The sequence below is a fragment of the Oncorhynchus keta genome, chromosome 29 (genome assembly GCF_023373465.1).
Source record: "Oncorhynchus keta strain PuntledgeMale-10-30-2019 chromosome 29, Oket_V2, whole genome shotgun sequence".
Taxonomy (NCBI): Eukaryota; Metazoa; Chordata; class Actinopteri; order Salmoniformes; family Salmonidae; genus Oncorhynchus; species Oncorhynchus keta.
In genome coordinates this window covers 40,864,372-40,876,953 of record NC_068449.1, presented here as the reverse complement: position 1 = coordinate 40,876,953, position 12,582 = coordinate 40,864,372, and the positions used below count along the sequence as shown (strand labels likewise).

The 12,582-nt window shown below is 40.7% G+C and overlaps 1 protein-coding gene across 2 annotated transcripts in view; it reads right to left on the bottom strand.

Moving 5' to 3' along the window:
• The window catches only part of LOC118362898 (long-chain-fatty-acid--CoA ligase 1-like), a 40,619-nt gene that overhangs the window by 11,860 nt on the left and 16,177 nt on the right, over nt 1-12,582 (bottom strand). For both annotated transcript variants that reach the window (XM_035743619.2, XM_052486570.1), the window contains exons 2-11: nt 10,934-11,146; nt 7,819-7,933; nt 5,217-5,281; nt 4,857-4,958; nt 4,284-4,383; nt 3,398-3,573; nt 3,143-3,175; nt 2,908-2,959; nt 1,793-1,866; nt 685-762 (exon numbers count right to left, since the gene is read on the bottom strand). In XM_035743619.2, the coding sequence (XP_035599512.1) occupies nt 685-762; nt 1,793-1,866; nt 2,908-2,959; nt 3,143-3,175; nt 3,398-3,573; nt 4,284-4,383; nt 4,857-4,958; nt 5,217-5,281; nt 7,819-7,933; nt 10,934-11,134 (996 nt within the window). In that variant the 5' untranslated portion in view covers nt 11,135-11,146. The remainder of the gene's footprint in view (nt 1-684; nt 763-1,792; nt 1,867-2,907; nt 2,960-3,142; nt 3,176-3,397; nt 3,574-4,283; nt 4,384-4,856; nt 4,959-5,216; nt 5,282-7,818; nt 7,934-10,933; nt 11,147-12,582) is intronic.

Sequence of the window (12,582 nt, the reverse complement as noted above, 5' to 3'; positions counted from 1 at the left end):
GAGTTCACACTTGTGACGATTCCATTGGTTCCATGGGAACGGGAAAACTAAATCAAGCTTAGCCCAAGTATGACATTATGTTTATTAAACAGGGGCAATTTACAATTGCAACATCCATTTTTGGACTTGGTAGAAATGGTACACACGAAGAATATAACTTATTCCTGATGAGCTTAGTTCAACTATCATACCCAATCAGAATCCAAAATATAAGCTTGTTTTACTCTGTAAATAAATAAAATGTACAATATAGCCACAAAACAAGGCTAAAAGTATAATGATATCACGGATGATCAATCGTTACATCCATAGCAATCTATGAAGTTGAGAATGATTCAATTTCTACAGCCCCATCTCTCAGCTTTTTACAGAACCAGGGGTGGGGAGACTGCTTTGTTATTGTTTATACTGCGGATTGCCACTTTAAGGTCAAATACACAATATGTATATATCCTAAAGCACACCCTAAAAAAATTTAGCATGTTTCTTTCTTTCATACAAAAGGTTGTGCACTGGGCCTTCACTAGTCCTGTATTAGCAGACCGATATAACACTCTGTAGCATGGGGCAATTATTTTTTTGTCCCCCCTGTCAAAAAAAAAAAAAAAAAGTCTTAGTATTAACAAGGGTGAAATGAAATGAGGAGTTCCTGCCTCTCCTCATTCTATCAGTTTCAGTACATACCTCCACCACCCTCTCAAACATGTGTGCTAGAGGTAGGTAGGACATGTGAATGTCGTGGAGGTTCAGCATGCAGTGCACCTGCGGAAGACACATTGCATTACCTCAAAAACCTTCTCAAACATGTGGGCCAATGGTTTGAAGGAGATAAGCCCAGCACTAAGGATGTGCTCGAGTATGCTCTGAGTAGACACTGGGCAGAAAAATACATGGAATGGAAAAAAGGAAGAGGGAACAGATAGGACAGACAGGAAAGTCAACAAAGATTGAGGAACAAAAGCAAGAAAACACATAACTGGCTTGATTTTAAATGGTACTTAGCAGGGCGGCGGCAAGGCTTGGAAAATAGCAGCTTTATACAGTGTGGAATACAACAGTACATATTATCATGACACTAAGCATAATCTTTTTTTTAACCTTGATTTAACTAGGCAAGTCAGTTAAGAACAAATTCTTATTTACAATGATAGCCTGGGAACAGTGCTGCACTGTTCAGGGGCAGAACATTTTTACCTTTTGAGCTCGGGGATTCGATCTAGCAACCTTTCGATTACCCAATGCTCTAACCACCAGGGTACCAGCCGCCCATAATAAAACACTTTGATGATGTGTTAGCGTCACAAAACAGAGGTTGCAATCTACACCAAAACACAGGCTGCATTTACACAGGCAGCCCAATTTGGATATTTGCCAATAATAATTGGGTGAAATACATGATCTGATTGGTCAAAAGACCATGTTGGCAAAATATCAGAATTGGGCAGCCATAGACAATACTCGAGCACAAACCTGATTTGTTGTTTTTATAAGAGTCAGCATTCTCGTGTTGGTTCTCTAACTAAGAAGATTGCAGACTAAGGAGCATCGGTTTGGAGAACTTTCGGGGTCTCTCGGTTGTTAAACTAGTATCCCAATGCCCCAAACAAGGCTTTTCATGAGAACAAACAGTATGCAATCTGCCTTCTGTGAGAATATGCGGTGGCCAAATTTCAAATATGTTGTCATGCAAATCACGTGTCATGATGCCTATATTTTTTTATATTCACAATGCTTACATTTCCTGTGAGACGCCATTCAGGGAACAAATTAATCAAAAGGGTGGTTAGTTTACCTCTGTTATCTTGATGAAAGCAGCACAATTGGCGATAACATTGCCATGTGTAATCATTCCACCCTTTGGGTTTCCTGGGAGTAAAAGGAAACAAGTGACAGTTTATTAAATCTTGATGGTTAGATGCATCATATTTCCAGTACGCAATATTACTAATAAAAGAGTCAGTAATGAACGTGTGGGAATCTCCATTCATGGAAACACACAATGGATTAGTAACGTTTTTCATCAACTTGATAATTCTTGTCACGAGGGTCCAAGTGTAACACACATCCTCCTGATCATTCTTGCATATACAGTGCGTTACTTCACACTTGACTATCATACTATTCGTATTAAATGTATTACACGACACATGTCAGTGTACTGGCCTATTTTTCTACTGTGTTGCTTTCCAGTAAGACTGTTCACACTTTTACAATGTCTACTCTCCCTACTTTGAAACTTTGAAATCCCTGACTATGAAAAGTCTGACCGTAGCGTCTTGAAGGGTTTGAACCATCTATAGCCATTATGGTTATTTTCTGACCCTGCTGGTCCTCTATGAACAGATTGAAAAAAAACAATCTGGCCTTAAATGGTACTGTTAAATCTCTACCCGGTACAGCCAGAAGAGGACAGGCCACCCCTCGAAGCCTTGTTCCTCTAAGTTTCTTCCTGTTCCTGCCTTCCAAGGAGTTTCTGGCCACTGTGCTTCTACCTCTGCATTGCCTACTCTATGAGGGTTTCAGGACAGGTATCTCAAATCAATTATTTTATTTGTCACATGCGCCGAATACAACAGGTTTAGACCTTACTGTGAAATGCTTACTTACAAACACTTAAACCAACAATGCAGTTCAATAAATAGAAGAAAATATTTACTAAATAAACTAAAGAAATAAAACAAACACAATAATGAGGCTATATACAGTGGGTACCGGTACCAAGTGAATGTGCTGACGAGGTAATTTGTAGGTAGGGGTAAAGTGACTATGCATAGATAATAAACAGCGAGTAGCAGCAGTGTAAAAACTTAGGGACCTTATAAAATATATTTGTTTTAATGTGGGATATCTACATTGTGAAATACAGAGTAATGACATGAAAGCAGAATTAATGCACACCACACACACCTGTGGTTCCACTAGTGAAGCAGATGAGTGCCAGGTCATCTGGTGTTGGGGGCTATAGCAGACCACAAAGAGATTTAAGATCTAGTAGCATGTTACCTTAACAGTACAGACATATCAGATACTCAAACAAATACCGTAAAGACAGAATAATAACCGATTACTTGTTTCTTTGGGATTCATCAAAATCACCACTGTTTGAATTAATCTCAATATGACTTTGTGCAGTCCTACTTACTAATGGCTGGTGGTGGTGGGCTTTGCCAACAGCCTGAGGGTGACAAAGAAACCATGACACATAATTCAGTTTCATTTCCCCCGCATTGAAACATTAGCTCGCTGGGATAAGCATAATCAAATAAAACTAGAGAACATTGAGAAAACCAGCCTGTTCGAGCAGAGTGCTCATTTTGATCTATGAGCTTCTGGATAAGAGCCTTTGCTAAAACGCGTCTACCATAAACATAGAAGTTCATGACATTTTAGAGCTTACCTCCACATCCTTCAGGCTAAGAATCTCGATGCCGCTCTGCTGTCCGCGGACCACAAGCTCCATGTCGAAGGCCTCCATGATCACGATTGTCTTCAATGTGTGCTCCTTGCCGCTCACGCAGTCCAGGATGAGCCGCACTTTGTCCACCAAGTCACAGATCACCGTAGAGATGGCAGCTGAAAATATGGGATGGCACTGGGTTATTTGTCTTTTATGGTCAACTGTTATTTTTGAATGCTCTGTGACGGTCGTAATGGTGTGAGGTATATTCCTGTCTTTTGTCCTGAGAAATGTACTTAGTTACACATAAATGTAATGTTTTTGTAGAATGCCTACAACAGTGAGAACCGTGACTTGTCATCTAAATGACAGTTAATGCAGATTACATTTATTTTACGTTCTCAGTGTAATTGTGAGAGTTCAGTGCTTTATAAATTTATGTTCAAATGATAACTTCTATATCATGAACAAATCTTTGAGGGCCGCCGTGTCTGCTGCTTGATAAAAGTTAATTCTACAGCTGGTGAGGAAGCTAAGACATACGTTTGCTGGTGTGGAATGTAGCTACTGTAGCCCCTTAGCACACTGTGTAGATCTGGAAGGATTCAATAGGTGTACGATCTATGGTAATAGCCACACCTTGCTTTCTGAATTGGAACTTCTACCATAGTACTTGCATCTCTCCAACCCATTCAGCTCAAAATAACTGCCGTAATATAGAATCTTCAGTGTGTGGTACCCATGAGTAAAATTGCCATAATCTAAGGGGCTTTTCCTGTTCTAGCAATTCTATTTCTATGGAAAAGTCTAGGGGTAGATTTTGGATATCAGGCCGCACTAGTGTGACCTTGGTCCAAATGGCGTTTGTGGTTGCCCTGTGACATACCTTGGTCGATGATGTATTCAATGGCCTCGAGGCCTAGCGTGTCATACAGTGGTACACACACCAGGGAGTATGTGTAACAGGCCAGCTCTGAAATGGTCCACTGTAGGAGAGGACAAGGATAACATCAGTATGGGGGTCAAATTTTCACACCGGGTCCGAAATCATTCTTGCTAAAAGTACATACAATCCATACTATTTATCATCGACGGTTTAGTAAATATGTATCCTGTAAGCAACAAATATCAACATATTTATATACTGAGGTGTCACCTTAGACTAGAAGCTGTTGTCAAACACACCTGGGTCTGAAAAGACCATGCACTTTCTCAAGTGTGGAGCAAATTCAGATAAGCCCAAATATGACATCCTGGAAATTCTCTTCCTCAATAGAGCGGAGGAAATGCATACTAGATTCTAGTCAAAAAGCTTAGTACATTTTTGAAATATTACATAAACTTTATTTTAGTGTACAGGTATTCAGATGCAGCCAGTGAATGTAAAAGGGGATGTGTGCGCAAGAGAGTGTAAGAAAGAGGGCGAGAAAGAAGAATTGTTGCTACTCATTCCACTTACCTCTGGCCTGTTTTGGGAAAAGATGCCGATATGCTTGTCTCCAGTCTGGGAGTGCCCTCTGTGGAGAAGAGCCGAGCCAATGCACTCTGCTTTGTCTGCCACCTTCACAAAACAAATAGCAAAGATGCTCAGCTTTTTCCCCATTTGAACAACCATACCGGTTTGAGGGAATTCACTGATATGAATTTCAAAAAGGCAAAAAAATATAATTGGCATATATATCCAATTTAGTTAATTTCTAAAAACTGACTGACTGAAGAACGAACAAAATAAGCTGTAAAATGTCTAAAGTCCGTTGCTCAAAGAAACCAACTGGAACTACCTTTTCCATCGAAACCAAAAATTGGTAGTATAGCTCACCTCTCGGTATGACAGCCACTTGTAAGGCTGGTTGGGTTTTCTTGATCCTAGACAGGGCCTATCAACTGGAAAGTAAAAGACAGTGCCCTGGTGATAAACTCTGCGGTTCTCTACATGCTTACTAACAGAAAACCATGGTCCTTAAACAATATTCTTCTCACAACTTAATATAAAAGTCTTTGAATTTGTAGATGTGTGTATTGCTAAATATTACTCCAGTGTTACCCCTCAAAACATAAGCATTTTGCTGCACCTGCGATAATGTGCAAATCTGTGTACGCGACCAATACACATTGATTTGATAAACCACAAGTCAGTTACAACTAGACCGGGGTTAAAATAATTATTTGAAATTATTTCAAATACTTTGTCTGTGCTTGATTGAGCTTGCCTGGTGCAAATTGGTCCCATTGCACATGTGCAAATCCTTCCATCTGGAACTCCAGAGACAAAAGCAAAGGCTAAAAGTATGTGAAAGATATCAAAATAGTATTTGAACCCAGGTCTGGTTACCAACTTAAGCCGGCAGGTATGCACCAATTTTGCAGATAAAAGCACACATTCCAAGTGTTCCAAGTGTGCTGCTAGAAAGAATAGCATGATGCAGACAAAGTTGTAAGAAAGCCTGAAACTACCTCTAGGAATTTAAGGTATGATAAGTGTATAATACGGTATGTGGTGATTCCAATTGAATTGGGCACATTATCATCAAATCATTGTGTTGTGGTTCCCTCGTTTTTGCAATATACACATACATATATACAGACTATTTGCATCAGCGTACTGCACATACAGTTTAAGTCGGAAGTTCCCATACACGGAGGATGGAGTCATTAAAAACGTGTTTAACCACTCCAAATGTCCTGTTAAAACTATAGTCTGTTAGGACATCAACTTTGTGCATGACAGATTATTTCACAGTATCACAATTCCAGTGGGTCAGAAGTTTACATACACTAAGTTGACTGTGCCTTTAAACAACTTGGAAAACTCCAGAAAAATGATGTCATGACTTTAGAAGCTTCTGATAAATGATGTCAATTAGCCTATCAGAAGCTTCTAAAGTCATGACATTTGAGTCAATTGGAGGTGTACCCGTGGTTGTATTTCAAGGCCTACCTTCAAACTCCGTGCCTCTTTGCTTGACATCATGGGAAAAATCAAAAGAAATCAGTAAGACATAAAATAAACACAATAATGAGGCTATATACAGTGGGTACCAGTACCGTCAGAAAACAAATTGTAGACCTCCACAATCTGGTTAATCCTTGGGAGCAATTTCCAAGCACATGAAGGTACCACATTCATCTGTACTAACAAGTACGAAAGTATAAACACCATGGGACCACACAGCGGTCATACCGCTCAGGAAGGAGACACGTTCCGTCTCCTAGAGATGAATGCATTTGGTGCGAAAAGTGCAAATCAATCCCAGAACAGCAGCAAAGGACCTTGGGAAGATGCTGGAGGAAACCGGTACAAAATCATTTATATCCACAGTAAAACGAGTCCTATATCGACATAACCTGAAAGGCCGCTCAGCAAAGAGGAAGCCACTGCTCCAAAACCTCCATTAAAAAAATCCAGACTATGGTTTGCGACTGCACATGGGGACAAAGATCGTACTTCTTTGAGAAAAGTCCTCTAGTCTGATGAAACAAAAATAGAACTGTTTGACCATAATGACCATCGTTATGGGTTGGAGTAAAAAGGGGGATGCTTGCAAGCTGAAGAACACCATCCCAACCGTGAAGCACAGGGGTGGCAGCATCAGGTTGTGGGGGTGCTTTGTGCGCAAGGGACCGGTGCACTTCAAACTAGATGGCATGAGGAGGACGGACAATTATGTAGATATATTTGAAGCAACATCAAGACAGTCAGGAAGTTAAAGCTTGGTCGCAAATAGTTCTTCCAAATGGACAATGACCCCAAGCATACTTCCAAAGTTGTGGCAAAATGGCTTAAGGACAACAAAGTCAAGGTATTGGAGTGGCCCTCAAAGCCCTGACCTCCATCCTATTGAAAATTTGGTCGGAACTGAAAAAGCATGTGCGAGCTTGGAGGCCTACAAACCTGACTCAATTACACCAGCTCTGTCAGGAGGAATGGGCCAAAATTCACCCAAATTATTATAGGAAGCTTGTGGAATGCTACCTGAAACATTGACACAAGTTAAACAATAAAAAATAAAAAACTAATTGAGTGTGTGTAAACTTCTGACCCACTGGGAATGTGATGAAATAAATATCTGAAATCTATAATTCTCTACTATTATTCTGACATTTCACATTCTTAAAATAACATGGTGATACTAACTGACCTAAGACAGGGAATTTTTACTAGGATTAAATGTCAGGAATTGTGAAAAAAGTTTAAATGTATTTGACTAAGGTGTATGTAAACTTCTGACTTCAACTGTATATCTCCCTCTCAACTGTATATTATTCAAATTAACTATCAAAATATTGATTTACTAATACAGTTGCTTACTTTTTTTTGTCAGTTTCTGCATGCCTGTTGTCCTTTGTGTCTATAACTCAACTAAATAAAAATGTTTTTTTAAAAGATACCCCAAAAACATTGTTTGTGGTTGAGTACTCACTGGACACCCGCATGCCTCGGAGGAATACCTCGTACATGGTCCGTGCGTCACTGTAGTAGTGAGTCATGTGCTCGTCGTTTTTATTCAGAATGGACCGCCTGACGTAACCATCACCCTGTGAGGAGAGAGAGGCATCGTTAGGTTAAGAATGTTTTGAAATGGGGGAAAAAAAATAATTGCACCCCCCCACTGAAATAACTGATCCACTTAGAACTGGGGTGGACAGGACAGTCTTACCCTGTGAGGGCTGGTGTGTGTGCAGACTTCTGTTCTAGCAAAGCACCTAATTCAAATAATCTTCAATCAAGAATTTGGTTATGATTAGGTGATTAGTAGAATAGTAACTGCTTGGCTAGAACAAAGGCATGCATCCACACCGGTCCTTGCAGGGGGGAGATTTATTGCCCATCACTCAGAGCAGTTTTAATCAATCTTTGTCTTAGGGCCCACAGGGTGTGCCAGCTTTTGTTCCAACACAGTATGAACACACCTGATTCAATTAATCAAGGCCTCGATCCATTGAAATTAAAGTGTTACTGCTGGGCAGGGAAAAAAATGCTTGCTCACTGTGTATCCCAAGGACCATGGTAAAAAAAAGAACTGAAAGAATCAGTTAGTCTGAACAAAGGCAATAACTGTTTTTACCACACTTAACTTCCTGCACTCAAACCAACCATTAACATGTCACAAGTCTTAGCTAAAATAGAGAGTAACTATGTTTGTCATGCTCTCTATGTAACCCTTGTGTTAAAATATTGCAAGTGACATAGCAGCTACACTCAGGAATCACTTAGGTAGCTTGCTGAAATGTCGAACATCCAAAAGGCACTCCCCAGATCCTATTTCAGCCACAATGAGACAATTCAGGCTGACACACACACACACACTTGGTTGTGTGCCATATTTATAATGGCAGTTCGGTCACACGCGCACATGACCTTTCTTATGGATACCTAAAAAGTATCCTATGTAGCAAGAGAATCAGCACAGATTTCAGATTATTTACTTGGCTGCAGAATGGTTTAGTGCAAAACAATGGGTGCGGAAGGACCCATGTTAGCATTCTCCAAATAGCATGGGTTCACGTTTTATTAGTCATATGTATGAAAAACATGTTATACATCAAACGAAATGCTTACTTGAAGGTTCCTTAGACATAAAACAAAATAAAAGATAATATGAACAGAAAGTAAATGGCATAAAGTATAATACAAGAAGACAAACTGTGGAAACCAGCCTTGTTTGCATAGCGATGATGAATAGAATGTCATTTGGGCTTTAATGAGATCCAAAATTAGGTCGTCACACCGTTGATATAGCAGATTATACTAGTTTGTTGAATCCCATTGTGACAGGGGACACTATTTGGCATGACAGGCCCCTACTATTAACCAAACTGGGATCATTCTATGCAAAAATATTTACACATGTCCACGGGCATAAGATGGACCAGTCCATCTGGCATTTGTCTTAATTGCCCTATGGCCAGTCCATTCTTGCAGCCGTGAACCACAGAGCAAAAATATACTCCACTACACTGCCATGTGCTCTGCGAAGTTGGTCACAGCTGCACTAGACAACACAGTAAGCCTGCTTTTCATTGCAGAAAGTTTTCCTAGCCCATTCCCCCTTTGAGGATCTGAAATGACTGAATAAAGCTAGCCTACCTGGGGTGGCTGAGGTTAGAGAAACTGGTCACCTTCCACCTCACAGTGAATGAGTGTGAAGGGGCAAGATCTGCTTTTCAGATCTTAAAGGATCGCTTTCACCAGTCAAGTTGTAGCTGGGTGAAGTGAGAAGGGGTGGCTAAATACTCTGGAATGGAACATAGCCTAGACTGTCGCCATGGTGATGAAGGGGCCCATACTGACAAGCCCAGTCACATCCTTGTGGTCTCTCTGGGTGAAGTTTCCTCAAGGCACAGATCTAGGATCAGCTTCCTTCACCCAATCCTAACCTTGAACATTTATATGGAAAATGCTAAACTGACCCAAGATCAGCATCTAGAATAGGGTAACTAAATCATTAGGGTTTGTGTAGTGTGTGTTCAAAGCCACTGCTACTTCTCAAACAAGCAAAAAAATACTTGACATGTTCCAACTTTTTTGAAAAACAGGCCATTTCAAAACTTCACTTAGAAACAGGCAGTAGATGCTAGAAGAGAAGGTGTCCACCCCTGTATTTTCCATTAGTCGTGAATCATGATGAGTATCTGTCTGCATAATGACTTTGTACTGTACGTCGAATAGAGACTGGCTGAAAGGACAAAGACACTAGTTACACCGCGCACACACAACGCAGTTCTATTACAAATTTTCATTGTCTTCAGCACACAAAGAAAAATAAGAGATGACTTGAGGAATGCAGTGCTGGCACAGCGAAGAACTTAGTGTTTACGTAGGCCGGAACAGCTTTCTCAAGTCCTCCCACTGCAAGCACCGGGGTGTGTGCGCTCACACACACACTAATCTCACTTCTTAAACAAGATAAATACAGGGATTTACTTGGTATCCAATCAAATCAGGAGAGTCCATTAAAATGCTTCAATCTGTACTGGTGCTCATGCACAGACATTCAGTGACACTCAAAAATGTAAATAGTCAGACTACATGCTCAGACAAGCACAATTGTTGTCTGGCCTCCTACTCCGTTACAGAGATGGAATATTTTGAAAGTTGAAATGGAAAAATCTGGGCCAACGCTTCAGAGTGTTAACAAAATTAACCTACATATTAACCTGTGCAGACAAACAGGTCTGAAAACACATGGGACACATTGTCCAAAGTACCCATGTTAACTGTCAACTGTTGAACTTCCTTAAACCAATTTAACATTAGAACACTCTTCAGAAAAGCACACAAGAATAACTTACTGTGGACAAGTACAATGCCATACAGTAATGAAGACTGCTGCATCTATAGACAGTTCTTGTAACGTGTAGCCTTTTTTGTTGACAAATCCATAACTGGTATTTCCTCATCACTTCCTCTTATGCAGTTACACAAGTTGTCTTAGAAACTAAGGAAACCTATGCACATTTTAATGTTCCAGCACAAGTCCAAAGAGCAATCTGGGATTTGATCATAAAACTAAAGTAACGAAAGCATTCCCTTACCGTCATGGCCACTGACTGCATGTTGAGGTCGCAGGGCGGCTTGAGGGCCTTGGGCCGCGTGGCGTACCAGTAGGTGGCGAGGGCGGCAAGGGCGCCCACGCCCATCAGGATGTTGGCGGGCAGGCTGTGCATGTACTGGCACACATCCTCCAGCTCTGGGATCTGCAGCTGTCTCAGGAGGTCCTGGGCTTGCATCTGCATCACGTCTGTTGTCTAGAGAGAATTGTTTTTAAATGACAGTGTAACACTTACATATCTGGAGTCTTTGGCCAGGAGGGAGAAAGAAAGTTACATTTCCATCCCCTAGCACCCCCATCAATATATAAGAGATTAAAGAACTGCATAGGGGAAAGCAATAATCACCACAGGATGACTAGTGCCCGGTTCCTGTCTCCCACCCTGCACACTGAGGACATTTTGGGTGACATGTTTGACTGCAAGGAGCTTTGGTTGAGGTAGAGTTACACTATTGCCAACTACCTTAAGCCCTTGGTTCTGCAAACATTAAAGTAGCAGGTACTAGTGAAAGTGGTTGGTCCTATTATTCTCAAATAGCTTCCTTTTTGTTGTCCACTCACCTACAATAACTAGACGTCTGAAAGAGACAGTAATAGTAGGCTTCCTTCATCTCATGCAATCTTAGACCAGTGCAGCTGACGGAAATAACACTAGAGGAAACCACTTCAGAACATTGAGACAGAGAGCCACAAATTTCATGTGAAATGTAAACAAGATGTGAGAGAAAGGGTTTAGTGCAACACCTCAAACCAAGGGAGGAAAATATAGCTCCTCGTATTATATTCTATTATTTTCCCGTCGCCATACACTTGACTTGCAAACATAACGAATGCCTTAAGGGAGGCAATCTGACACTCAAAACAATCCTGAACACAGGTTTCCATGACAATATCAGCACACTGACACATCTCGTTTTAGTGGGGAAGTAAGACATGGTGACATTTCCTGTTTGAAGTGTTTTGATAGTGAGCCCACTGGAATCCCCTCTTCCCTGCACACAAGGCCAGGGCCCTGTATAAACACTTCATTGTTCTCATAATACAGCACGGTTTAATTGATCCAAGCAAAGAGGGTGGGATTGATAGTCCAGGGCGTGATGCAAAAACTGTAAGGGGGTGTGGATACTTTCTACAGCATGGATCACCAACAAGAACATTTACATTTAAGTCATTTAGCAGACGCTCTTATCCAGAGCGACTTACAAATTGGTGCATACACCTTATGACATCCAAGAACCAGCCGCGGGTCGATTGTTTGAGCGGCTCGTCGGGGACTGGAGCATAAAAACAAATATTTTGTAAATTGCAAATTGACCACGAAGCCCAAACAGTTATTTTACTAAAACTTTTCAAACCTTGCTTACATTTGTATGGGATCTCGCTATTGAAGGTGGGAATACTTGGGAGCAGATAACAAAACCAGAATCTATTTTTATTTTGTAAAGTCTTGAGCAAAAAATGAAATTGCTAAAAAAAAAAAATTATAACAGTATTACCTTCAGGAAGTATTATAGTACAAGGTTCTGAGGCTCTAGTCACTGTTGCCACATGGAGACCAGTGTGACCGTCACAGGTCACCTCAACATGTTCTCTCAATGTCAACATCTCTTCTGTCAATACAATAGTCAGCCA